Source organism: Microtus oregoni, unplaced genomic scaffold (assembly GCF_018167655.1).
Source record: "Microtus oregoni isolate MIOR12 unplaced genomic scaffold, Mior012 000001F_ref0000356, whole genome shotgun sequence".
NCBI lineage: Eukaryota > Metazoa > Chordata > Mammalia > Rodentia > Cricetidae > Microtus > Microtus oregoni.
Window position 1 is genome coordinate 54,809,413 of NW_024543060.1, and position 26,396 is coordinate 54,835,808.

Genomic DNA, 26,396 nt, shown 5'->3' on the forward strand with positions numbered 1-26,396 from the left:
CGTTTCCTGATTTTCTGAGAATTTTACCATACTGATTTACAAAGCGACTGTACCAGTTTGCACTCTCACCAGCAATGCAGAAGTGTTCCCTTTACCCCACATCCTCTCCAGCATAAGTTGTCATCAGTGGCAAATGCAGTATCTTAAAGAGAATATATCGTATGAGAGAACAATAAAGTAAAAACTGAAAATAACAATATTTCTACTTATCAAAAACTAATTATTGTGTAATAAAATAAAATTTAAAAAGAGGCAATTTTTAACTAAATTGCTTTTTAAAGAGCTTATTAGGGCTTCATTTTCTGGATGCTTATCAACAATCCTTTTCACTGGGGACTGGATTCTTACTTCCTTTTTACTTATTTATTTTGAGACTTGGTATCATATAATAGCCCATCAAAAGATGGAGTGGATCAGGAACAGAAAAAGCACATTTGCCTTTAACTTTCTTAGTCAACAATCTACTCAAATATTCCATGAAAACAATAAGGTAAGAGAAAGAAATGGAAGGACAAAAAAATAGGAAGGAAGAAGTTTAATTATTTCCATTTTCAGAGGATATGATTCTACACTTAGAAGACTCTGAGGACTCCACCAGTAAACTCCTTATTTTGAAAAATAAGTTCTGCATGATAGCAGGATAGACAGTCAATTTGCAAAATAAGATTCTCTTCCTATATACCAATAATGAACATGCTAGGAAGTAAATGAGGAAAACATTCCTATTCACAATAGATTCAAAATATATCAAAGAGTATATCTAAACAAGGAGAAAATGATGTGGGAGCCCCCTCTGTGTGCTGTCATTACCATTAATGAATGAAGAAACTGCCTTGGCCTGTTGATAGGGCAGAACTTAGGTAGGCAGGGAAGACAGAACTGAATGCTGGGAGAAAGATGGGCAGAGCTGGAGAGACATCATGGAGCCTCCAGAAACAGACGCTGGGAATTTTACCTGGTAAGCTACTGCCACGTGGCAATACACAGATGAATAGAAATGGGTTAAATTAATGTAAGAGTTAGCCAATAAGAAGCTAGAGCTAATGGGCCAAGCAGTGTTTTAATGAATATGGTTTCTGTGTGATTATTTTGGATCTGGGCAGCCCAGACAAACAAGCGTGCCTCCTCCTATGAGAAAAAGACCTCTACAATGAGCACTTTTAAACACAGGAGGAAAAGTGAAGACATTCAAAGATGGGGCAACATTCCATGGCTACAGATCAGCAGAACTGACCTTGTGAAAATGACAGTGACCTAGTCAAAGTGACCTACAGATTCAACATCACACCCATCAGAACTTCAATGATGTTCTTCACAGAAGTAGAACAACAACAACAACCCAGTTTCATATGGAAGTACAAATGCTGCACAGTAGCCAGAGCAACCTTCAGTAGAAAGAGCAATACTTGAGGTGTCGTCATACCTAATTTCAAATTGTACTTCAGAGCCATAGAAACAAAACCTGTAAGATATTGGTGTGAAAAAAGACACCTATGGAACAGAGGACCCAGAAATAAGCCCAACAGGTAGAACCACCTTTTTCTTTTAGACAATCATGTTAAGAGAAAACCCACATGAGAGGAGAGACAACTGCTTTCACAAATGGTGCCGATAAAGCTAGAGTTTTACTAGGTGCTGCTCATCTTCAACTCCAGCCCTGGGAGACAAAGTCAGTGGGTATCATAAGGACACAGTAAATTCCAGGCCAGCAAGAACTAAATAGTGAGATCCATATCTCATGTTGTACACAAAACAAGAAGCATTGAAATTACTGGAGGAAAACATAGGGGACTATTTCTAGATCGGGCAAGGCAAGAACTTTCTAGGTAAGATTACAGTAGCCCAGGAAATAATAGCAAGAATAGGAAAACATGATGGCATAAATAAAAAGGTTTTCATACAGCAAAAGAAACAATTATTATAGTGAAGAGACAGTCTATAGAAAGAGAGAAAAATCATTGCTGGATACTGTTCTGACAGAAGATTATAGCTTGAATATACAAATCACTAAAAACATTACCTCTCCTCACCAAACCAAAACCAATTCTGTAAATGAATGGATAAAAAATATTCAAACAAATAGTTCTCAAAAGTACACATTGCCAAAAGGTATGTAAATGGTTAGCATCCTTAGTCATCAGAGAAACAGAAATATAAAATATAAAACCCACATTGAAAGCCCATCTTCCTCCAGTTATCATCAAACAACAGATGCTGGCGAGGATGTGGGGAGAAAGGGAACACTATATACTATGGGAGAGAATGTAAATCAGTAGTAGAACAGTTATGGAAATCAGTATCGATGTATCCAGCCTCCCCCACACTGAGACATAACTACCGTATAGCAAAGCTATCCCATACCTGGGCATATGCCAAATGTAATCAACATACACAGACACATCTGCACATCCATGTTGATTGTGGCAGTATTCACAATTGCCAAGTTCTGGAATCAACCTTGGTGTCCACCAACAGATGGAAGGATAAAGAAAATAAATTGAATATACATGGTAGAGTATTATTTGGCTATAAAGAACAAAACTATATTATCTGCAGGAAAATAGAACTGAAGACCACCATGTTACATAAAATAAGTCATATGACTTGACCACCATCTTCACTCAGGTGTTGACAACCACGTGACTTCACTGCCATTTTAGTTAATACAACCATTTGGCATCCTCAGGAGATCGCCACACCCTTTGAATTTCCTGTGGCAGGGCATTCAGTCACACACTACAATCCTCTTCTCTCAGTTGGTTTTTACCTTCCTATATGCCTACGGCATCATGGAAATAGGAGACCCTTGTCATGTGATAAGGTCAGTGCGTTTCCTACATCACTAAGGAGACCAGACACAAATAATACCAGACCTCCATTGTGGATTAAATTTTTTTGACATATTGTTTGGCATGGTATGTTTACTGGTGTCTAAAAGTGACTAAGAGTTTCCCCAGCCTTGTGTCACCAACACTGGACAGCTACCAGTGGGAGCTATTGCTTTGAGATGGGTAGGCCTGGGAAGCTCATGTAAATTTGCAGCTTGGGAGAAAAAAAAATCTCAATTGGGACCAGAAGAATAGATCACTAGGTGCTAGACAAGCTGCTGACTGCAGGCAGCTGCAACAGCTGGCTACGAAGAGCATCAGTCTGCTTAGGCAGAAGATGATGGAGATGCTCTGCTTAGTCAGGAGGCCGGAGATGTGGTTCCTCTAGGTCTTCACACCTGGTATTTCTGCATGGTGTCTTCAAACACATTTTTCTCTAGCTGTGGTAGAATATTCTTTCTTTCCTTGTTCGCAAATTTTGTTTCTGCCCCATTGAGCCCTGAATACCCTTGTTTTATTTTCTTTCCATTTACAGTGAAGTAAATGGACTAAGAAAAAAAAACAGGTTGATGCCACCTCTTTCCAAGTTCTTTTAGATGTTATTGTTCTCCACATTCTGTATTCTCTAGATTATAGGTACTTTATTCAAATTACATGCTCTTCTAAAAATTATTTGCCCTTCTAAACCAAGGCATCCTGACTTACAGCCTTTTTAAATGGAGGATTCACCCTGAGTTCTTATTGTGCTTGCTTCCTGTTTGGACTGGGAAACACAATATAAACTGACATATTATAAATTAGATGGAAAGGGCCAAAGGGGATGTTTAAGGTAATATTGGAGGTTCAACTCACTAGGGAGAAGAACAAAGAAACAAGAGAAGTCCCATAGTCTCAACCTAAGGAAGGGAAATCCATTTGTCTTGCTACAAGTAGCAATTGTGGACACCAAGCTTTTGTGATCATCAGAAGTTGGGTGACTTTCATGACATGTGAGACTTGTTTACTCCACAGAACTCTTTTCAAAGATGAGCCCTGAGCAGGTCGGGATAAGATATACCAGGATAAATTCAGAAAGAATTCATTAAGGTCACAGGGTCATTTCAATAAAGGTGAAAATTTCAAATAGGCTTCCCTTCTTTATGGGTACTATAGAGGAAGGAGAGGGCACAGGTGCTTAGGACCAAATAGGTAAAAGAAGTGATTAATATGATAGGTGCCTCCTTCTCTCATGAGGAAATTAATAAGATCTAGGAAAATCTTCATAGGATGCTCTGGAGAGGGAGATAAAGAAAACCTAAAAGATGTTCCCATAAATTGTCTTTTGTTTTACAGATGGGTAGTCATCAACAAAGACCTTTAGACTGTGTCCTTTCCCATCGTGATCTCTTAGAGTCATAGGACTTAAGACTGGGTGAAGGAATGGCTGATAATTTTCTGTACTCAAGCCTAAATTAGACCAAAGGAAAAAAGTGGCCTCTAATGGGAAAATATCAACTTTAGTATTACATTATCCTAAAAACTGATCTTTATAGGAGGGAGGGTATTTATTAAGCTTTTCAGGTTGTCTTTCTCCATTTACAGACACAAACTGACCAGTTGCTGGTACAATTTATAAGCAATTGCTCACCTTTGGTCTATCTAACCAATGAAGGTCAAATGTTAAAAACTGGTAAAGGCAGGTAGTTCTGTTGTCTTGATCTTCCTTGACCATGGATGCCAACTGCCAATCATCCATGAGCTTAGAGAGGGCAACCCTTCAAAATTAATTGCTCTGTCTCTTATAGGACTCTGAAAAGAAGAACATATTTTCCATCTCTTGTTAATTTCCATTCCCAATACAACAAATGGTAAGACCAATTTGGACAAATCTATATGGGTTATAAAGAGACAAAGTGCTTTGAGTGCAGCCAGCTATCCCTGGACTCAACGGCATGTCTCCTGTCCAGTAAAGCCACTCTGTTCAGTTGTACTGAGAAGTGAATTCTGTTGTGTATACATTATACTGACAAGTGCTCGTGTGCTGTTTGCGCTCACTGGGAAGGTGGCTTTGGAAAAGGGACTTGGCTCTCTTGCTTCAGATACAACATGGTTGTCTCAACAGCATCCTTCAGAGCCTCCTTCCTGAGTCAGACTGCCCCTGTGACAGCGACAAAGAATAGTAAAACAGCGTAAGCGTAAAGGCATTGTGTTCTTTAGAGTGTCTAAAGGGTACACTATGTCCAAGAGTCCTTACTGCCACTTAGCTCGTGTTATAAAAATGGCTATATGAGATGCTCACCCATAGAGAAGATGGCGAGGATGCTCTGTTGTCATCATCAACAGCAGCAGCAGCAACAACAAACTTTAAGCAGTAGCCCAATCATTGTAGTCTTAACAGGGTTTCCTTGGTTGATTTCTGCTGTTTCTTAGTTGATATTTTGCTTGTGTGTCTGCCGCTTCTCTCTGCTGCCCACACTCTCACGAACCAAAAGCACTAGATTACTCTCTACTGTATTTACAAATAGTTTTGACAATCTTGGGTTTTCTTTAAGGTTTATCTGGAAACTTACTAAGCCCATAATTTATCAGAATCTCAATGGATAGTACTAATTATATTATGGTATGTTTGTAGTTTGGATAAATTTTTTTATTAAGGTGGTATTGGTGCTGCTGCTCGGCACTGTCTTGTGAGCCAGTCAACCGGCATCTTCTGACTTCAGCTGTGCCTATCTGAAAAAAGTACCGCAGCTGGGCTTTTTGATGGCTAATGTTCCTTCTTAGAAAAAGGGCGTGGGCAGAGAGATTGGACCTCATATCAGTCACTTCTCCAAGCCAGCAGTACTCAATTCTGCCCTAATTGTGTATGGCTTGAAATTGTGGAGGAGATAGAATATATAGGTCAGAGAAAAGTAGGGAGAGGGCTTTACCTATTTGGCTATAGAGAAGCAATTATTCATGCTAAATGAAGGATTTCTAATTTGGTTACTTTTAGATCTCCCATGTTCCTGTCAATAACCCCTTACCCATGTTCTGCAAGCCCAATAAATTCATTGGTTCTTCAGGGTGAACATTTGAAAGAATTGAATATTTGTTTGTCTTTGGAACCTTACAAGGAGGGATAGATTAGTACTCTCAACAAAATCATTATCAAATGGTAAAAAAAAAAATGATTTGCCTATGAAGATTAAGATGGCTGGATGATCCTAGGATGGGAAACAATGTTAAAACCTTATACAAGTTACTAATGTCTGAGTAAATTGTTTAAGATGTGTAAAAGACAAGACTCATATAGATGATCTTAAAATTTCTAAGCTCAAAAATCAATCAAACTCCACTTAACGGTTCTTCCCTTGGTAACAATTGTTACTGACTTAAAGAACAAAGGTGTGATTCTAATTAAAGTTTACCTAGAAGTTTGAATTTTACCCAACCTTTATCTAAACACTACACAGTGGTTAGTAGTCTTGACTGGAGTAACTGACCCAGGCATTCAACAACACTGAAGTCTTTACTAACGGGGGCAGAGGTATTTGAAGGGACAAGATTTTGACCCTTGTTCTCCAAAGTCAGGGAAGTCTCAGGGGACAGTGGAGAAACTCTTGAGATGTTCTGTAACCATGGAAAGTCACCTGATCTCTTGTTCAGGCAGGTCATTAAGTCCATGCTGGAGTCTACAAAAAGGACGGTCATCACAGAGGGAAAACTTCCACAGCATTTCCAAGTGAGGCTATGGTCAAGCAGGTCTTTGACGTCTCGTCAGGCAGATGGGGCCACTGGCAAGAGAAAGGCCAGAGGAGCCAGAGCTGCTTCTCAAAGCCAAGTGACTTCTGAGGATCAAATCCTCAACTGACTTTGACAATTAAAAGTGACTAATTTTGTCCATTTGATGGTCTTAAACACGCAGCAGAAAGTCTAATAAACGATGAAAGTGATTTTTTCAACAATCCAAAGGATTACACTTCCCAGACATTGAACTTAAATCCATATGAAACGCCATTTAGGTAGCTGTTTCTCACTGATGACTTTCTTCATAGTAAGGAAGGTTCTGCTCAGCTATGACTGTAGGCAAGTGGTCCTCAGCCTCCCCAATGCTGCAGCATTGAAACAGTTCGCGGTGTGGTGGTCCCCAACCAGAAAATTATTTCGTTGTTACTTCATAACTGTAGTTTTGCTACTGTATGAATCTTAATGTAAACATCTGATATGCAGGAGATCTGATATGTGACTCCCCTAAAGGGGTCGCAACCCACAGGTTGAGAACCGCTGCTTTAGAGTCTGGGTTAGTTCAACACTACAATGCCTACCTGCAAGCAAAAGAGACAGGCCCAATGCTGTTTTAACCTAAAAATTGAATGATAGCTAAATTTCTTCTCTCTCTCCCCCTAGAAACCATCTTTGAGGGACCTCACAGTCCTTCAAGTCAATTCCAACAGCTGTCAAAGTGCTGAAGTTCATCACTTAGAGTGACATTTTAAAAACCTCCTCTGTCTGGCTTCCCCTGTTCCCTGCCTAGAAATCTTAATGTTATTAATTCTTGCTTTTACTTCTCCTTCACATCTCTCTCCAGGCACAAAGAGAACTGCTGCAATAAGATAAAAAGAATTGCATACACTAAAACAACTTCCTTTTGTTCATACATTTGACATTTGTACAAATCAAACCACAGAAACATTTCGTGGGGCCCTTGGAAGGGTCATGGGCTGTCACACCTGATGCTCCCATTCAACTAGAAGAAGTAGAAGGGTTACCACCCAATTCCATATTGGCAATTAGGGTCACCTCTTCAGAAAGAGGAATGATGGAAAGGAGAGGTAGAAACCGGCCAGGCATGTTAGGGTCAAAACAGTGCAAAGAAAAGCAAGCAGTTTCTTCCTTGACTAAAAGCCAAACTTGGGCCTCTTGGCTATCTCATCTTTGCTTGGGGACAAAATGCCTGGGGCCTCTGATACTTTGACCTGGTTCCTAAATGATTTGGGGGGGTTACCTCTACAGAGTGGGGGATATGAGATAAAGGTTTGTCAAGGGAAAGTGCATTCTGATCAAGAGAATAGCATCATTTACATTTTACATTCTTTTAAAGGTATTTTAAATTCTTTTTAAAAATACATGGAAAATGGTTTGGGTGAGGTTGCTTAGTGTTGCAGCATCTGCTTTTGTAAGCAATTGGAGGCTTTTTAGGTCCTTACCATAGGGAAATATGTAAATAAAATGTGGTGGATATAGTCTGTAATGCTTGAACTATGGGCTCTACATAGCAACAAGATTGCAAGACCATAATGAGAGAAAAAGCAAGAAAGAAAACTGTGTAATAAGATAAAAGTAATTGCATACACTAAATAATACTATTTGTCTCAGGAGAATACATACATAGAAATGCATACTAAATATGTACATAGCTTGTATGGAGTAATGTTCAGACACTTTGGAATAAGAAGAATGATGAATATATACGAGATAATGAAAGTCTTCCTGCCCCTCCGAGATTTGTATTTTACAGGTTGCAATCCCAGATATAGATTTTTAAGCATTGGTCAACAAATGGGAAGTAGATTCATTCAGTCATTAAAAATCTATTCATCATCTGCAGCATCCGGGGCACTGTTCTAGGTGCTAGGAATGGAACAGCAAGAGCTGACCTTCAGGCTCGGATCCTGGTCAGCTCCCCCGGCATAGATCCAAGGTCATCCATGAGGACACTCTGTCTGGGAACTTAATGCTCATGCCACTCTTTATCTGGGGTGACTTGAAAGTTCATGAAGAGACCACAGGGGAGGAAGTCTGTTGTGATGAGAAGTTGTTCAGTACGTATGTCTCTTGCTTTTGTTTTTACAGGAGCACCTACATCTACATCTGCAACCTAACAGTGACCACTTTTGATATTCTCTCTGCAACTGTTCAGAAACCTACACACATTACAGTTTGTTTTAGTGAATCTTAGTCAAACTCATGAAATCCCGGTATGCTAACACTGACATTAATGGTCTACCCATTGGAAACATAACACATGAGATATGTATGGATATTAAAGACTGTTTTGCAATTTTCTGTTGTTTTATTTTGTTTTGTTTTGATTTGTTTCTTACAGCTGTTTATTCCCTATCCAGAGACAAGAATGAGGCTAGTAAGGAGAATCAGGTCAATCTCCAACTTAAGAAGAGCCATGAAGGCAAATAACCTCCATTTCCCCAATGATGGTAAATTATTTAAATAAAATGCATATTTAGTACATTTTTATCAGGATCCTCTAAGGGTTTAACATTGCTATAGCTCTAGTTTCAAAGATGAAAGAGTCTCATCCAAAACATATATCTCAATGGTGTCAAAATTTATTTTCCAATGGAAATAAATTTATGCATGCTTGTTAGTTTCCCATGACAACCAACAAAAGCCAATATAATCAAAAAATAGCTTAAGTTGCATACTATTATTACACATGGTTCTGGCTAAAGATCACAGTACTTCATTTGCTAGGCAATCAGATATCTATCTATCTATCTATCTATCTATCTATCTATCTATCTGTCTATCTAGTCTTGGGCTCGTGAACAATCCCCTAAAATGTCTAGTATTTGTTTAAGATTTTCTAATTTAGAAAACTATTTTTAAAATGAAAAGCAACCATAGTATATATTTATAACATGGTATTTTGACCAAGTAGATACAATGTAGAATGGCTAAGCTGAGCTAACATCAGCATTAACCAACATGCTAATGTTTTTTTTTTCTGGCAAGTAAACTTGAGATCTATGACTTAAACAGTCTTCAGGCACATAATATATTGCTATAAACCACAGTTAACTGCTGTACAACAGAGTTCCTGAACACACATTCTTCTTTTTATTTGATACTTTATGCTCTTTGATTAACTTCTTCCCAACCTCTCACTTTTGGTCTCTGACAACTTTCTACTTTCTGCACCAATATTTTAACCTTTTTACTAAAAAATTTAAATGATCAGTTTTTGTGTATGGGTGTTTCATCTGCATGGGTGTCTGTGCACCACACACTACCTGAATTCTGTGGAGTCCAAAAAGGATGTCATATCCCCTGTGCACACTGCCTGGGAAGGAAACTTCCAGTCTAGTTGTAAGATGTTCTTTGAGATTAAATGGATTTACAGTGAATTCATGTCAGCCTGCAATCCCTGTATTTTCTAGATTTTCTTCTTCAGATATCCACCTGTACAATATCACTTATTGTAAGTTTATTTAGAAATAATATTTTGAGACATATGCACACGAAACTTCAGAATGTGTGCATATAGTATTAATTTATTAAAAGTCTATGTTAAAAATGTTGACTGAATTATTCACTACTAATATTTCCAAACTTAAATTGATCCTGGTTATGATTTCATGATTATTTTCACCTACCATATCTGTTTGTTCACTCAAAAATGGTCTCTGTATGAGAATACTCTGTGGGAATAGGACCTGTGAGAAAGCGGCTATGTTAACCAACATTGTTATGTTTAAAGCCTAGCTGTAGTTTAGAATCCTGTATACTTGAAAAAATGAGGCAAAATTATTTTAACAATTGAAATAATCTCCAAGATTTGTTGTTGCTTATTGGAAAACACAGAATATAGGGCATGGGTCTTTTATTTCTGGTCACTTCTGAAGAGATAAGAATCTATGAAGCTGGGAGGAAAATGAGTCTGTGACCAAATCGCTGACTCAGTTACTACAGGAGATCAAAGGCTATTACACTCAATCGGAACCTACGACGACAAAGCAATTGTTTTCTTTGAAAAATCTGCAGAGTTTAGGAGATTTCTGGGATTTGTCTGCAAAAGCACCTTTGGGCTCGTGTAGTGACGTTCTAGGAGAAGCTTCGCTTCTCAAGGTGGGAAGACTAGGAGGCGGCGTTTTGTGGCCTTCTAGGGTGGTTAGGGAGTTCTCAGAAGACAGACCTGGAAATTAGATAATGTCTGATGTCATATGGTTCAGAAAACCAAAAATTTGGGTGTCCTGATGGCTATAAAAGCAGCAACTTCTGCCTCACCTATCACAAGCAGAGGCACCAAAGCAGGTGAGTGTACAAACTGATGCAATGAATTATCTTTTTGGTGGGACGCTACCCAGCCAACTCGTTTCCCTCATGTTTTTCTTCTTGCTCTCTTGCTGACAGGCTCTCCTTCCTCGGTTATCAGCTGTTCACATTTGAGGTCTCTGTGATGCCTGGCCTGAAGAAATCCATGAGCTTTTCCCTGATGGGGATTCTGGCTGTCAACTGCCTGATTCTCACTGCCCTGTGGGTCCAGAAGGCAGCAGCACTGCCAGTCACTTCCCACTGCAAAATTGATGAGTCTGAATTTCAGAGGCCGTACTTCATCAACCGCACCTTCATGCTAGCCGAGGAGGTACACGGCATCTCACTTTTTCTTCATAGCCACTTGGAACGCAAGGAGCCCTTGCCATTTTCTTTGGAGCACTTGTGAGCTCTTTAACCACGCTTTATCTCCATAGCTGGAGACTTTCTATGTCTCTTTGGAGACGCTTTGAAGACCTAATCTTAATCAGAAGCTTTTCTATTTGGCCTTTAGGATGTATACTCTGCATTTCATTCATAGAGGAACTATTTGAAAATCATTTGTTAATGACTTTTGACTTCTCTGTGCAATGTTCCAAACTCATACACTCAGTGTCTGGACATTAGGCCCGATGGGAGTGTACACACTCAGTGTCTGGACATTAGACCCTGTGGGAGCAGACACATTCAGTGTCTGGACATTAGACCCAATGGGAGCGTACACACTCAGTGTCTGGACATTAGGCCCTGTGGGAGCGTACACACTCAGTGTCTGGACATTAGGCCCAATGGGAGTGTACACACTCAGTGTCTGGACATTAGGCCCAATGGGAGCATACACACTCAGTGTCTGGACATTAGGCTCTGTGGGAGCAGACACACTCAGTGTCTGGACATTAGGCCCGATGGGGAATGTACACACTCAGTGTCTTGACATTGGACCTTGTGGGAGCATACATTTCTTCTTCCTCCTCATCAACAAAGCAAAAACAAAGGTTTTTCTTTCTTCCAGGCTAGCTTTGCAGATAACAACACAGATGTCCGGCTCATTGGGGATGAACTGTTCCAAGGAGTCAAAGTAAGTTCTTGCGGTGAGCAGGGAGCATATGGGCTCCGGGTTAGCTGTAGGAGTTGACAGATCCTCTGGCATGTCCTGTAATATGAGCCCTGCTACTCCCTTTCTCCCTTCAGATGCAGGATCGGTGCTACTTGATGAAGGAGATACTCAACTTCACCCTTGGAGAGGTGCTGATCCCCCAATCAGACAGATTCCAGCCCCACATGCAGGAGGTGGTATCCTTCCTGACCAAGCTAAGCAGCCAGCTCAGCTCCTGTGTAAGTCTTTCTTTTGGCTCCATGCATCTGCTCTCACCTTCTTCCCTCCCCTCCTATTCCATTTAGAGCCTGTGGTCCTCCCTCTCTCCTTCCCAAGTTTGACAGGGAGACTGGCAGTCCCCAGTAACATCAGAGGCCACTTGAAATCAGTCAGCAGGTGACTTTGGCTTCAATTGAGTTGTTTAGTTTGAGTTTGTAGGGGTAAGGCCTTATTAGTTTTACCTGTGGAAAGAAAGCAACTCAAGCTATGAATAATGAGAACGGTGTTGAGAATTGTAGGCAAAGAGCATAGATGTGGAAATATATCCACTGAGCAGAAGTACTTGTGGGGAGGGAATGGCACAGAGCAAAAGTCGAAGAGGATGAGGGAGATAGGAAGCTTTCTTGACTTGGGGTGTGCAAAGTGTACTTTTTTTGTTGGGACTAGAAGCTGAGAAATATCAATATATAAGCTTGATACCTCCAGTCACCCTAAACTGTGATCTGTGTCCACCAGGAGTGGGCAGGTTGAGGGGGCCCTTGCATTGACTGGGAGGACCCACTTTTCACATAGGAAGCTTCACGCTCATTTCTTGGGCTTTGTTCCCACCTTTGATGAGGTTCAGTTTAGGTTTCGTTTCTACTGCTTTTGGCGACCAGTGGAAACCTCAGTAGGATTCCCCAATGAGGAGGACAGCTCTCCTGTAAGGGAAGTACTTGGATTTCAGTGTCCCAGAGAATAAAAGAGCTCAGAGAATCTAGGTCACCAGTGAAATCTAGGTCACTGTGGGCAAAAGTTACTGACTGCCTCTATCCCAGGTGAATGGTCATGTGCCTCAGAAGCCATGAGTGTAGGCTTGCACATGGCATGATTCTGTTAGTGACTCCTGTTTTATTTTGCAGCACATCAGTGGTAATGGCCAGCGCATCCAGAAAAATATACAAACACTGAAGGAAACAGTAAAACAGGTACTATTGAAAGGTGGTATGCTAAGCCATTTAATAGGAAACATAACATTATTTGATTTTTCTACTCTTCTTCTTTTTTGTAATATTTTACTTGATTTTCTACTATATGATCTATTACTTGATATTCATCTAGCTGGATATATATATATATATATATATATATTTCAGTCTGTTTCTAAATTTGTACATCATAAATTCTAGAGCTAGTAAAAATCTTAACTTAGCTCAACTAGTATCATCAGCCTGTGCTCTGAGGATGGCTGGTGGCAGAGACAATCACGGAAGGCAGCACTCTCGAGTCCCAACTCAGCTCTTACCCAGCAGCCATATGTAATTATTTCAGCAGCATTATTTCGTAGGGAAAGTCTTGGTTCCCACTGACTTATATAATTTGAAGACTGCGTGCACTGAAAACCAGAAAGCGGGGTGAAAGCTTACTTGATGTGACTTTCGAGGTCACTAAACTGATGCTCAAAAATGTGGCAAAAGTCAACCCAGAACAGAAACAAAGGAGTCGGACTTGCATATAGGATGACTATTTGGAATCACTGATATTAGTAACTATAATTGGAATTATAATATAGTACCTGATGGCTACTGACTTAAGATTTAAAACAAGAGTGGATAACCTTTCAAATTTTTGCATGGTTGCAAAAGAGTAAAAATATTAGTCGTGGATTTATTGCAGTGAAATTGAAGTGTGACTTGGAAATCTTTTTCTTATGCCTTACTTTCGTTTTTTAGTTTTTTCCATCACACCCTCAATAAGTGAGCATTTATCTACTGTGCGCTAGTGTATAACTTTGTAGTGGTCAGCATCACCGTGTGGCCTCTTTGGGGGCAAGAACAGTAGCAGGAGGCTCAGGTCAGCAAGCGTGACTCAGACCACAGACCGCAGTGAGATAGACTCTCTGTGAGGGGTGCGATGGTTGAAGGAGTTATCAGCACCATGCCTAGCCCTATCGCCTTCTGACTAGTTCCTGCTTACATAGCCACAGAAGTCCTCAAATCAGTGTATGTTCTTATTTTTGCAGCTTGGAGAGGGTGGAGAGATCAAAGTCATCGGGGAACTGAACCTGCTCTTTATGTTCCTGAGAAATTCTTGTGTCTGAGCTGGAGAGACTAGAAAACTAACTGACCCTTCCTGCCTGTTAAATACAATAAGATTCCTGAAAGGACCTTTTATTCTTTAGTAAAGGAAAGTGAGAAGCTTAACTCCGCCATCATTAGAAGGTTCTAGATGAAACCTGGTTCAGTTGAAAAAGAAAATCAATGTTGTCATTTGTCTATAATACCAGATGTGCTTTCTAATCACAAAGATTCATTGATAATATTTTATTGCAACTGATGATGTAAGAGAAAAATAATGTGTTTTTAAAAATTGATTATTTCCACAAGAGATTACTTCTCATTCCTTTAGAAAAAATGCATATGTAATTCCATTTCCATAATCAATACTTTATGTAAGTTTATTTATTATAACTATGGATTTTATTTATGCCAGTTTATTAATATAGATTTATTTATAGAAACATTATATGATATTGCTATTTGAATATGAGAAAAATAGTATTTATGATAATATTATAAAAACAGGATATCTTTGGCTTCAATAAACATGAATATCATAAATCTTCTGTATTTGTGCTTTTTCTTCTTTATTCAGAAATATCATCATCTCCATTGTTATCTAATCAGTCTCATAACTTTATGCTTGATCTATGAAAATGAGACAGTCATAGTATTATACAGTTAATACTTTTTTGTTTGTCCCCGGCGGCCTGTGGTTTTGTGTGTGTGGTGCATGCTTGTGCATTTGTGCATGTGTATGTATGTTATATGTGCGTGTCCATGCATATTAAAGCCAGAGACTGATATTGGGTGTTTTGCTCTGTGTCTGTATAATTTGAGACAGGGTCTCTCACTAAACTGGCTTCTATCAAATTCTAGTAATTCTCTGGTCATTGTCCCCCACATCACTGAGTTGACAGCCTTGTCTGACCATGCCTGGCTTTGTATATGGGTGCTGGGGAACCAAACCCAGGTCCACATGCCTTAACATCAAATAGTGTTATCCTCGGAGCCCTCTCTCCAGCCCTGCATAGTATGTGTGAAAGGCTTAGTTTCCAGGACAGTGTTTATTGAGAGATGATGTAGCCTTTAGGTCTGGTGATTTTCACGTCAAAGCATGTACACTTGAAGGGGATAACTGGATAGCAACCATTCTACTTTCTCTTTCCTTTGCATTGTGGGCATGAGGGAAGTAACTTTGTTCTGTTGTGTCCTCACTCCAGGACAAGTAGACCCAGGTGGCCAGGAACTGAAATCTCTGATACTCTGTATCAGAAACAAACTTTACCTCTTTGCAAAATGGTTGTTCCTCATGTTTGGTGCAGTAATATAAAGCTAACATACTCACACATACTTGTGCACACACACACATGCTCACACACATTCTTGCACATATAGACACACAGACATGCACACACACACAGACACACATACATCCTCATTTTTTGGATGAGAAAATGGAATCAGAGACATGTGGAGAAATGTTTCGTGAACACACTTGACCATTGTTGAAGCAGGTTTATCTGATCTGAAGGGTCTCTTTCATATTTTTGATGCAGAATGGAATTCTCGAAGGGAAAAAAGATGTTGGTTACGTTTCACTTATACTATTAACTACTTATGGATTAAACGGAGAAGTGATGTTAATGGAGAGAAATACACATGCAAGTGAGCTCCTTTATTTCTAGGTGAGACCTACTAGGAATGGCATTCCTCAGTCTTCCTAAAAGGAAGCTAAGGCACTGTTTCTCTAACAAGTGAAATTATTACTTAGACAAAGCTTTTGTACGAGAAAACCAGGGACTATATTACGAAACATACGAAGAGAAAGCTGTGCATCTTCAAAATCCATGCTGTGGTACAGAGGAGGAAGAGAGCGGGGGAGGGAGGAAAACAATGGTTAGATTACAAGATATGTCACCATCACAGAGGAGCCAGAAGGGAAGTTATTGATAATGTGTGCCTTTTCATGGAAGGTCAAAGTTACTAGGTAGAAAAAGTTATCGACTATACATCTAAAGTGTTTTCTTTTACAATACGGTGCTGTGAACCTACTCCCCAGGTCCCTGCCAATGATTTGCCATCCTCCTAAAGCAGGAAGTGATGAGCAGTGAGCCTGTGTGTGTACCACACCTCTTTCATGGCCAAGTCAAAGTCAGTGCGTCTGTGCTTGGTCTCCAAATGTAGCGAGATGCAGCAGAGAACATCTTTATGGTCTATTGAATTGTCACTACTTTCTGATAAGCTGATGTTGTTGTTTGGATGAGAATCACTCCCATAGGCTTGTGTATTTGGATACTTGGTTCCCTAGTTGGTGGAACTGCTTTGGGGATATGGCATTGGAGGAGTTGTGCCACTGGGAATCTGCTCGGAGGTTTTTAAAAGCCCACACCATTGACCAGATTGCTTTCTCTGGTTTCCAACTTGCTTATAAAGGTGTAAGCTCTCAGCTACTGCTCCAGAACCATGTCTGCCTCTTGTCGTGCCCCTCTCCATGGTGATCATTGACTAACCCAGTGCTTTCTTCATACGTTGCCTTGGACACAGAGCCTCGTCACAGCAGTAGAATAGTGACTGAGACAGATGTTGCTTAGGATGTTTGCCTTTCTCTTCCAAGTGAGTTCCAGTGCAATGATTTGGGCCAACTTAGAACTGCACTTGAGCCATAACTGTAAGAATATTTATCACTAAAATTCGGAGGTCTTATTAAGAAACTTTTAAAATGCCTTTCTATGTCAGACAATATTCCAAAGCAGACAGCATCTACTCTGGCTTTCCTTGATCCAGCCTAACATTGAATGTGCCAGAGGTTTCTCTGTGTGAACTCTGAAGCAGTGGCTAGATCTTCTCATTCCTCAAATGACTGACTTTCCGCTAAGTTGTGACTATTTCTGCACCAAATTATTCTAATAATTTATGAATGTGCTCCCTTCAACTAATTGTTTTCTATCTTATAGCCATGTAAAGTAGAAAACACAAGGCATCAGCTTGGGCATCTTCCTGTTGCTAGTGGCTTACTATCACACTAAGAATGAATCCATAGCTCTTTTCCTGCCCCTTTGCCATCCTGACTCCTCCCTCATGTCCATCTGTACCATCCATGCTACTGTGTACTATGGTCCTGTAGCACCTGAACTACGTGTACTATGCTACTATGCCTGTAGCACACAGCCTAAACTACAGGACTGTTCTTGAACAGGGAAAGGGACTGGAGATTTAAACACATACACACACAGAAACACAGGGACACAGGTCATCCTTGAAACGAGAATGTCCCCTTTATTGTGTTCAGGGGCAGCTTATATAGGGATTCTTAATTGACAGCCACTCCCCAGCCAAACCCACCAGAAACTACTTCCCTGCCATCAGGAACTCCTGAGGGTCTCATGTTCAGAACAGCTGGAGGCTGTTCAGAGCACGGGATCTGGGGGTCCACAACCCCCAACATCTATCCTTTCTGCCTCAGCCATGTCTCTCTCTACCTTACAGGCTCTGTCACATGTCAGTGATCAAAATGGCACCTGACGATAGTACGCTCAGATATTAGAGGCAACAAAGTGGCTGCCCCCTTTAAAGCTGGTCTGTCATGCAGGAGTTACTGACATAATGAATTCCTTCACTAGATGAAAGACGAGTGAGTACCACGTGCTTGTCTGAAAGCCAGGACTGATAGTCTCTTTTCACCAGGGATTACTGGTCTACCTTGTGGTCTCGGTGTTGGCTTCTTGTCCCTCAAGAGGGTCAGGGGTGGGGTTGTGAGCTGCTGCTTGCTTTTCTCAGCTGAGCCGGTCTGTGTCTCCTGCTTTTTAACTGTCCCATAGCTCTTTCCTCTGTTTCTTAGGTATAAAGTGAATGCTTTACTACTCAAACGCTTTTTATTCAAAGAGTCTTGTAGTGGAAGTTTGTAAACTGCCATCTTTGCCCAGAAGTCTTACAATTCGTTATTTTTCTTAGGTATTAAGAGCAGCTATAAGAAATGTAACAGTGGTGGGCATGCTTTCTATCAATTAGCTGTCAGTGTTTTCATTGCTGTCTCCTATGTGAGTGGTTCTCAACCTGTGGGTCACAACCCTTTTGGGTGGAAAGACCTTTTCACAGGGGTGGCCTAAGATCATCTGCACGAGTGCCATCTGCATGTCAGATATTTACATTATAGTTGACAACAGTAGCAAAATTACAGTTATGAAGTTGCAAACAAAAAAATAATTGTATAGTTGAGGGTAGCCACAACATGAAAAGCTGCATCAAAGGATCGCAGCCTTAGGAAGGTTAAAAATCACTGCCCTATATGAAGACTACTTATAGTGGATCATATTTTAATCTTAAATGGCAATCTGACCACACTGACATCATATAACACTATAGTAGCCGATGAAATTCCATGAGTTTTCTGTGTTGGATCATATGTTTTCTCTCCATCCTTTCAGGGACAAGAGTGGGCTCTACATACAAGGAAGATGGACTGTGTTGCTTGGTTCCTTCAGCTTCTTCTCTCTCCCTTCCCAGATCACTTTGGGCCCAGAGAGACTGGCCCAGGCCTCCTTTACCTACATGCTTGCTTTCCGGATTTTGCTTGCACTTGGTTTATGGACGAGGTTAGCAGGAGGCTGAAGAACAAGAATGAGGTCAAAGCACTGAGTCCTCAGAGCCCTCCTGCTGGGCTGCTAATCATATCTGAAGTACATTTCTCCGAAAAGCCAAAGCTCCCTCAGCCATTCTTTACATCGCTCTTTTTACTGTTGTTCTGGTAACTTCTTCTTAACTGGTCCCCAGTGAGCTCCACAGAACTGCAAAACTTTTTATTGCTTTCCTTGAGCTCTTTCTACAACTTAAAAACAAACAAATGAAACCGTTCCTTTCAATTCTTCTCCATCGCCCAACTTGTGTCATGGGTCCCTGCTTGGTGCGCCTGTCTCCTCTATGCCCCCCACCTTACCCTGAGTACTGGTTGGTTTCCTGTCAACTTGACACAAGCTGGAGTCATCAGAGAGGAAGGAGCCTCAGTGGAGGAAAAGCCTCCATGATATCCAGCTATAAGGCATTTTCTCAGTTAGTGATCAGTGGCGGAGGGCCCAGCCCATGGTGGCTAGTGTCATTCCTGGACTCTTGGTCCTGAGTTTTATAAGAAAGCAGGCTGATCAAGACATGGGAAGCAAGCCAGTAAGTAGCTCCCCTCCGTGGTCTTTGCATCAGTTCTTGCTGCCAGGATTCTGCCCTGTTTGAATTCCTGTCCTGACTTCCTTCAGTGATGAACAGCAATGCTGAAGTGTTAGCCCAATAAACCTTTTCATCCCCACAACTTGCTCTTTGATGATGGTGTTTTGTTGCAGCAAGAGAAACCTTAAGTAAGACAAACTGGTACCAGTGTAGATGGGCATTGCTGTGACAGACCTGACCATGTTTAGGGGAGGATTGTAGAAGGACTTTGAAATTTTGGGCTAGAAAAGCCATTGAGTATTAAAAGTTTTGTGGGAACTTGGAAGATAAGAATGTTGAGACCAGTGCAGAAGGTGGAGGCCTGGCTTGTGAAGTTTCAGAGGGAAGTGTAAAGATTTTTTTCAGAGACATTTGCTATTTTGATTTAAGATTTGGTAGTTCTGGTTAGCTGGGGCTGAAGAGTCAACTGTGATTAACAAGATACCAGAAACTACTGAAGTGAAACCTTTACGTTACTGGGACAATGGATGCTGGTCAGCTGGAGCTAAAAATTAGCAGGGATTAAGAAGAGACCAGCATCACTGAGGTGAACTCTTCTGGGAAGTGTTTACTCAGAACACTGAGAAGCTGTGTTCCAGAACTGGCCAAGGTTGTACCTTGTGCTGGCAGCCAGATTTGACAAAGTGTAAGAGTCACCCAGGTGGTACTGGTTTTGAAACCTTGAAGGGGTCATGGAAAGCAGCTGAGGCCTGACACTGTGAGACCTGGGGAGGCCATTGGTGAGGGTGCAGCCTCAGAAGCAGCTGAGGCCTGACACTGAGAGACCTGGGGAGGCCATTGGTGAGGGTGCAGCCTCAGTGGTAGTTGGAGGTTGAAGACTGAAGGGGTCATGCTCAGAAGCTGAGGCTTGGCACCATGAAGAGAACCCATGAGAGGCCATTGAAGAAAGTGCAGCCCAGTTGCAGCAAGGGAGCCCAGCATTTGGAGATGCCGGTACCATGGGATGACCACCAAGAACAGCAGCAGCAGTGGAGCCAGGCTGAGCCCAGAAGACAAGCTGTGTGTGCCGCAGAGGGCAGAGCCGGAGAGGGGACCCAAGTCCCCTCTTTGCAGGAGTCCAGAAGATTGTGGGTGACACAGACAACTGGACTTTGAGCTATTTATTTATCTGTTGGAGTTTGAATTTGCGTGGTTGAGATTGTTACAGTACCATGATTCTTCCTTCTTGATGAAAGTGTTTAATTTAATTTTGATTTTTAAAGGGGCTCACAGATGAAAGATTTGAACTTTTAAAAAGATATTGGATATTTTAAAGACTGTGAGACTTTTAAAATTATTTATGATTTTATTGTGAGATCTTGGAATAAATAAGAGAGGCAGGGATGTGGCTTAATAGTGATGTGTTTGTGTGTCAACTTGGCAAGGGGTCAGTTGTACTGGCTGACACAAGCTAGTCATCAGAGGAAGGAGCCTCAGCTGAGGAAATGCCTTGATGAGATCCAGCTACAAGGCATTTCCTCATTTAGTGATCAATGGGGGAGGGCCCAGCCCAAGGTGGGTGACGCCATCCCTGAGCTGAAGATCCTGAGTTCAATAAGAAAGCAGACTGAGCAAGTCAGGGGAAGCAAGTCAGTAAGTAGCCCCCGATCCATGAACTCTGCATCAGCTCCTGCTGCCTGGCCTGATTGTGTTCCTGTCCTCACTTCCTTCAATATGAACAGCAATGTGGAAGTGTAAGCCAAATAAACCCTTTCTTCCCCAACTTACTATTTTGTCATGGAATTTAGTCACAGCAAAAGAAAACCCTAAGACCCAAGCCACCCTGCTAAGGTCTGGGACTCGGATAAGCTTGAGATACACAAGTGCAGCCAGTTGTTAGCATCTTGGAGCTACGTGAAAACGTTGTCTGTAATAAAACAAAACACAAAATGGTGGTGTTTTCATTTCTAAAATTAAAATTAAGCACTTAGTGTCTTTTTGTTTGTTTGTTTTGCTTTTTTTGTGAGATGGTTTCACTGTGTAATAGCCCTGGCTGTCCTGGAACTTGCTCTGTAAACCAGACTGGCCTCGAACTCAGATCTCTGCCTGCCTCTGCCTCCTGAGTGTTGAGATTAAAGGTGTGCACCACCACCACCCAACTAAGCACTTATTTTTAAAAATTTCTGCCCCTGTTGCTTCCATGAGGCTCCACACTGGGAAGTAGGGGTACATAGTTCAGCATGTACTGTCTCCTAAAGGAACCTAACCATGTCTCCTCCCCTCTGGTCTAGAAGTCCCCTTGCTTTTTTCTCACTGCTGCTTGTTGGGGACGCTTGAGCATCTTTGTTTATTCCAGTTAATCCAGGATTGATATTTGGTTGCTTCTCATCTGCTTAGCCCTCCTTTTCTTTCTTCCTTTTCCTTGTTGCAAATACCAAAGATCTTCAGAGTGACCACACATGGCTATGACAGCCATGGTCCCTTCCTTATTGCGATTTTTTTTAACCACTTGGGATCATTCTGTGCAATTCACATCTTCCCTTATGATGGCAAGCATTCTCCCCTCAGTGCCACCAGGGCCTTAGACAGATGTGGCCTTCCTGGTGGGCTTTGTTGCTCGGTGAGGCCCACTGTGTGAGGCCCTGGGGCTGTTTATTTGCAGTGTCTGTGTGCTGTGAGATGCTTTTGCGAGCTGCTTCTCAACTGAGACACCCCCAGACCTTGCCATTGCAGCAGGTGCTATGGTTGCTGAAGAATTCCATGGATCTTAGGTTGCTCTTTTCCTGTGTGAAGACTTTGGCAATTGCAGTTGATTTAATTCCATCACAGGCTATGCAAGACCCAGTGTGACAGGAGCCATAATGATGGAGGAAGGTCATTGGCTAATAAAGGCACTGCCCTGGCCCATTTTATTGGTTAGAGGATAGGTGGGAGGAGAAAACAGGACAGAACACTGGGAGGAAGAGGAAGTGAGGTCAGAGACTTGACAGCTCTCCTCTAGGGAGCAGACACCTGAGAGAGACGCCATGCCCCGCTCCCGGCATGAAGCTCCGACCCAGGATGGACTAGGCTAGAATCTTCCCGGTAAGACCGGTTCTCACAGATTATTAGAGATGGGTTGATCGGGATGTGAGAATTAGCCGGTAAGTGCTAGAGCTAAAGGGCCAAGCAGTGCTTAAAAGAATACAGTGTCTGTGTAATTATTTTGGGGCATAAGCTAGCCGAGCAGGCAGCCGGGGTGCTGGGGACGCAGTCCTGCCGCCCCTAATTACTACACCATAATGTTTGGATGCTGTCTTCAAGGAGCCTGTGACCTTGTGAGGATGATAGACACCTAACTGCACCAGTCATGGACAGACTAAACCACTACTGAAGAGGTTGACAAGATGACAATTGTCCTCAGAAGGGACTGAAAGGTGGGGAACGAGCTGATCTTTTGAGAAATTGGAACAATTTCGGCAGATTGAAGTAGCCCCTTTGTGAAATACCCCGTTCTCCTTCCTTTCTGATCTCGGGGTGTTAAGTGCTCTATTTTCAAAGTTTAGTTTCTGTACCTCCCTCCACACCTGTCACCCCGAAGTTTAATCATTTGTTACTTATCCACCTTAGAGGTTTTCGAGGGCAGGAACTATTGTGCCAATTTGTATTCCTAGCCCCATAATGTCGACCACTCTGGTTAGCTCTGCTCTCACTGCTGTGTGGACTGTATGCCTAAGTGGATCCTTCATCCCTTGGGTTGCTATGTTAGTCAGGATTCTCCAGAGTAACAGAACTTATGGAATGAATCTCTCTGAATACACAGGAAGAGGATTTATTAAATGATTTATTTATTTATTAGAATTACAGGCTGAAGTCCAGCCAACCCAACAGTGGCTGATGGACTGAATGACCTGTGAGCTGATGGTCCAAGAATCCAGTAGTTGTTCAGTCCTTGAGGCTGGCTGTCTCGGCTGGTTTTCAGTATAAGCTACAATCCTGAAGAAGTAGGCTCTAATGCCAGTGAAGGAATGGACTTGGCTGTGAGGTGAGAGGAAGCAGGCAAAGAGAAAAGCTTCCTTCTTCCATCTCCTTATGTAGGCTTCCAGCAGACGTTGTAGCCTAGATGAGAGGTGGGTCTTCTCACCTCAAAAGACCTGGATTGAAGGTGTATCTTCCCACCCCAAAGATCCAGATCAGTAGTGGATCTTTCTATTTCAGATCAAGCAAAATCTCTCACAAGCTTTGCCATCCATTTTTGGGTTCTAGTTAATTTCAGATGTAGTCAAGCTGACAACGAATAACAGCCATGACAGTTGCTTTGTTAGATGGGTTATCACAGCGATTTGCACAAACACCATCATCTTTGGGGGTTTTGTGTCCGATTTAGTTTTTTCATTTTCAAAGAATGAATGGCCTGTTTGTATGAAATCAAATCATCAGATCTGAAAATGGTAAAATAACCAATAGCCAAAGAAGTGACGCTGAATACAGGTATGGCAAAATAACTCCAAGAATGTATAAAACTCTCTACTTAAGGGAGGTTTGTCCTCGGTCAGGACCATACACAAGGGTGCTTCTCTATAAACCAGGCGGACAGAGCAGGGACAACCCTCCTGTGTTTGGAGTTGAAGGACACGGGCCCCTGGCTCTGTGCCGTTAGGGGAAGCACTCACTTTCTCAATGCCAGTGTTCTCACTTTAAAAACAGATATTCTTTTATAGCCACGGCTTAAACAAAATGCATACACATGTACTCAATGTTTTGAATATTTGGTTCCAGCTGCAAACACTAGTTTGGAAGGTTCTGAAAATGTTATGGAATGATCTAGTTAAGGAAGTCGGGAGAACAGTTTTTGGACTGTTATCTTGCTCTTGACTCCTCCTGCCCCTGCCTTTGATTTCTGTCTACCCGGTGAGCAGCCACCAACCTGTGCCTCTGCCACCATAATGCCCAATCATGGATCCAGATAGGGTGAATTAGCCATGATGGACTAGACTTTCCGAAGCCACCGCTCAGCTAAAGGCATCTTCTCTTCAATTGTCCTTGCAGATATCTTGTCACAGACACACGACACCAAATCCTGATACCAAGGTTGGTTCCAGAGGCACCAGGTGTCAGATACAGTGATGAAACCTCACCACACAATCTCAAAGTTTTTGGAACTCATTTCAGAAAGAATTTGGAAGAGCTGGGGAGTCCAGGAGGGGGATGATGGTGGAGAAAGTTCAGAATGCTGCAAGCCGAGCTTAATAAGAGATTCTGACAGGAGCTCAGAAGATTGTGAGAAACCTTTTTTTTTTTCTATCAAAAGCACTGAGCTTGATAAAGGCCAATATTGCACAGACCCTCCCTCATCTTCATCTTGGGATTTGTCTGTGTTTGCGCAACCCCTGGCCTTTCCTGAGACTTGATTCCCTTGTCACACTCTTATCCTTCCTGCAGATTCAGTCATGGCAATCAAGAAGAGCTCCCTTCGCCATGGTGAGAGATGGTCACCATCTGTCAGCGAGGAAATGCGTCCTGCCCTGGTATGCATGCACTAGCCTTGCAGGTCCTGTGCTTTGTTAGAGTGTTTCACTGTGCAACACAGAGGACTTTTCCCTACAGAATATCAGTAGGAATGTGGGTGGGGAATGTTAATGGGACTGAAAGTTCATCTATCTATCTATCTATCTATCTATCTATCTATCTATCTATCTATAATTTATCAATCATCTATCAATCTATATCTATCTATAATTTATCATCTATCTATAATTAGACTAAAGGCCATTTGTGTTTTATTATGGCAAATGATTAGTCTGTTTTGTCCATGTCTTGAAACCTTGTGTAAGTCTGAATTTAAAGATAAGGGCCTAATGCAGTAAGTTCTCAACCTGTGGGGGGTGACCCCTTTGGGAGATCGAATGGCCCTTTCACTGGGGTCTCCTAAGATCATCAGAGAACACAGATATTTACATTACAGATCCTAATGGTAGCAAGATTACAGTTATGAAGTAGCAACAAACATAATTTTATGGTTGGGGGTCAGCACAACATGAGGAACTGTACTAAAGGATCGCAGCGTTAGGAAGGTGAGAACCACCGCTCTAACACATTTTTGCAGAGGAAATGTCACGACAGAGTAGCATTCAGGATGTGGCAGGAAGCTGGTTACTTTTAGATGGATTTATAGTAGGAATCTGGAGTAAAAAGCAGAGCGAAGGACTTGTAAAATGTGCATGGTGACAAGAAAGAGGAGTGAGTTTTGTAGACAAGTGCTGCATGGCTGTCAAAGACATCCCCATTGCTAAAAAGAAGCCACGCACTTTAAGTGAGACAGTAGGAGAGATGCCTTGAGGGCATTTCCAGAACTGACCAAACTCATTTGCAGAACTTTCACAACCAGGCCCTGCTTGCACAAGATCACCAGGAAAGAGCTTCTCCTGGATCAGCAGCCAAGGCCCCCAGGGCCATGTTAGCCATTATCCAAGAGCTCATCAGCTCCTGCGCAAGCTGGAGTCAGAACTTGGCATTACCACATGATAATGGCTTTGCAGGCATGCAGAGTGCAAGAGTTAGAAGTTCCCAGAGCTTTCCACCAACATTTCTTGGAAAGCCTGGGACTTAAGTCAGTGTGTGTCAGGGTCAGGATCCCTGTAGGCAACTCACGAGAGGGTCATCCACAAAGCTGCGAGGGTGACACACAGAACCCTCAGGGTGATGGAGATGTCAGTAATGTAGACTGTTCTGAGGAAAGCCACAGGCCATGGGAAGACAGACAGGCTGCAGAAAATGGAGTCCTAGGGACAAGGCTGCCTGCTGGATCTCCACTATTATATGTCCCGATCCCACGCGTGGGGCTGGGGCTGGAGGAGCCAATGTTTCCTCTGCTGGATTTCAGTCTTGGTTCTTTCTGATCCTTCCTTGCCACTCAGTATCCCTCCCTCCTGGAGGGGGCTCCACCGTATATCAGAAGGATGCGAATTTTTTTTTCGCATGCACCCTCTCCTTTCCCTTCCTAGCAAGCAGAGCTTCAGTTCATGGCCTTGGAGGAGATTTTAGAGATAAACCATGGCAGTTCTTGCACAGATTGTTTTAAGGTAACCC

The 26,396-nt window shown here is 41.9% G+C and overlaps 1 protein-coding gene across 1 annotated transcript; it reads left to right on the forward strand.

Annotated features, from left to right (window-relative positions):
• The first annotated feature begins 10,983 nt into the window (after positions 1-10,983).
• Positions 10,984-14,233, forward strand: Il22 (interleukin 22). Its single transcript, XM_041676815.1, has 5 exons — positions 10,984-11,169; positions 11,851-11,916; positions 12,030-12,173; positions 13,056-13,121; positions 14,156-14,233. The coding sequence occupies exons 1-5, from the start codon at positions 10,984-10,986 to the stop codon at positions 14,231-14,233; spliced, it is 540 nt and encodes a 179-aa protein (XP_041532749.1).
• The last annotated feature ends 12,163 nt before the right edge of the window (positions 14,234-26,396 follow it).

Coding starts and splice junctions, on each gene's coding strand:
- Il22 (XM_041676815.1), top strand. CDS start 10,984: ATGCCTGGCCTGAAGAAATCCATGAGCTTTTCCCTGATGGGGATTCTG. Junction 11,917..12,029: donor AACTGTTCCAAGGAGTCAAA/GTAAGTTCTTGC, acceptor TTCTCCCTTCAG/ATGCAGGATCGGTGCTACTT. Junction 12,174..13,055: donor GCAGCCAGCTCAGCTCCTGT/GTAAGTCTTTCT, acceptor TTTATTTTGCAG/CACATCAGTGGTAATGGCCA.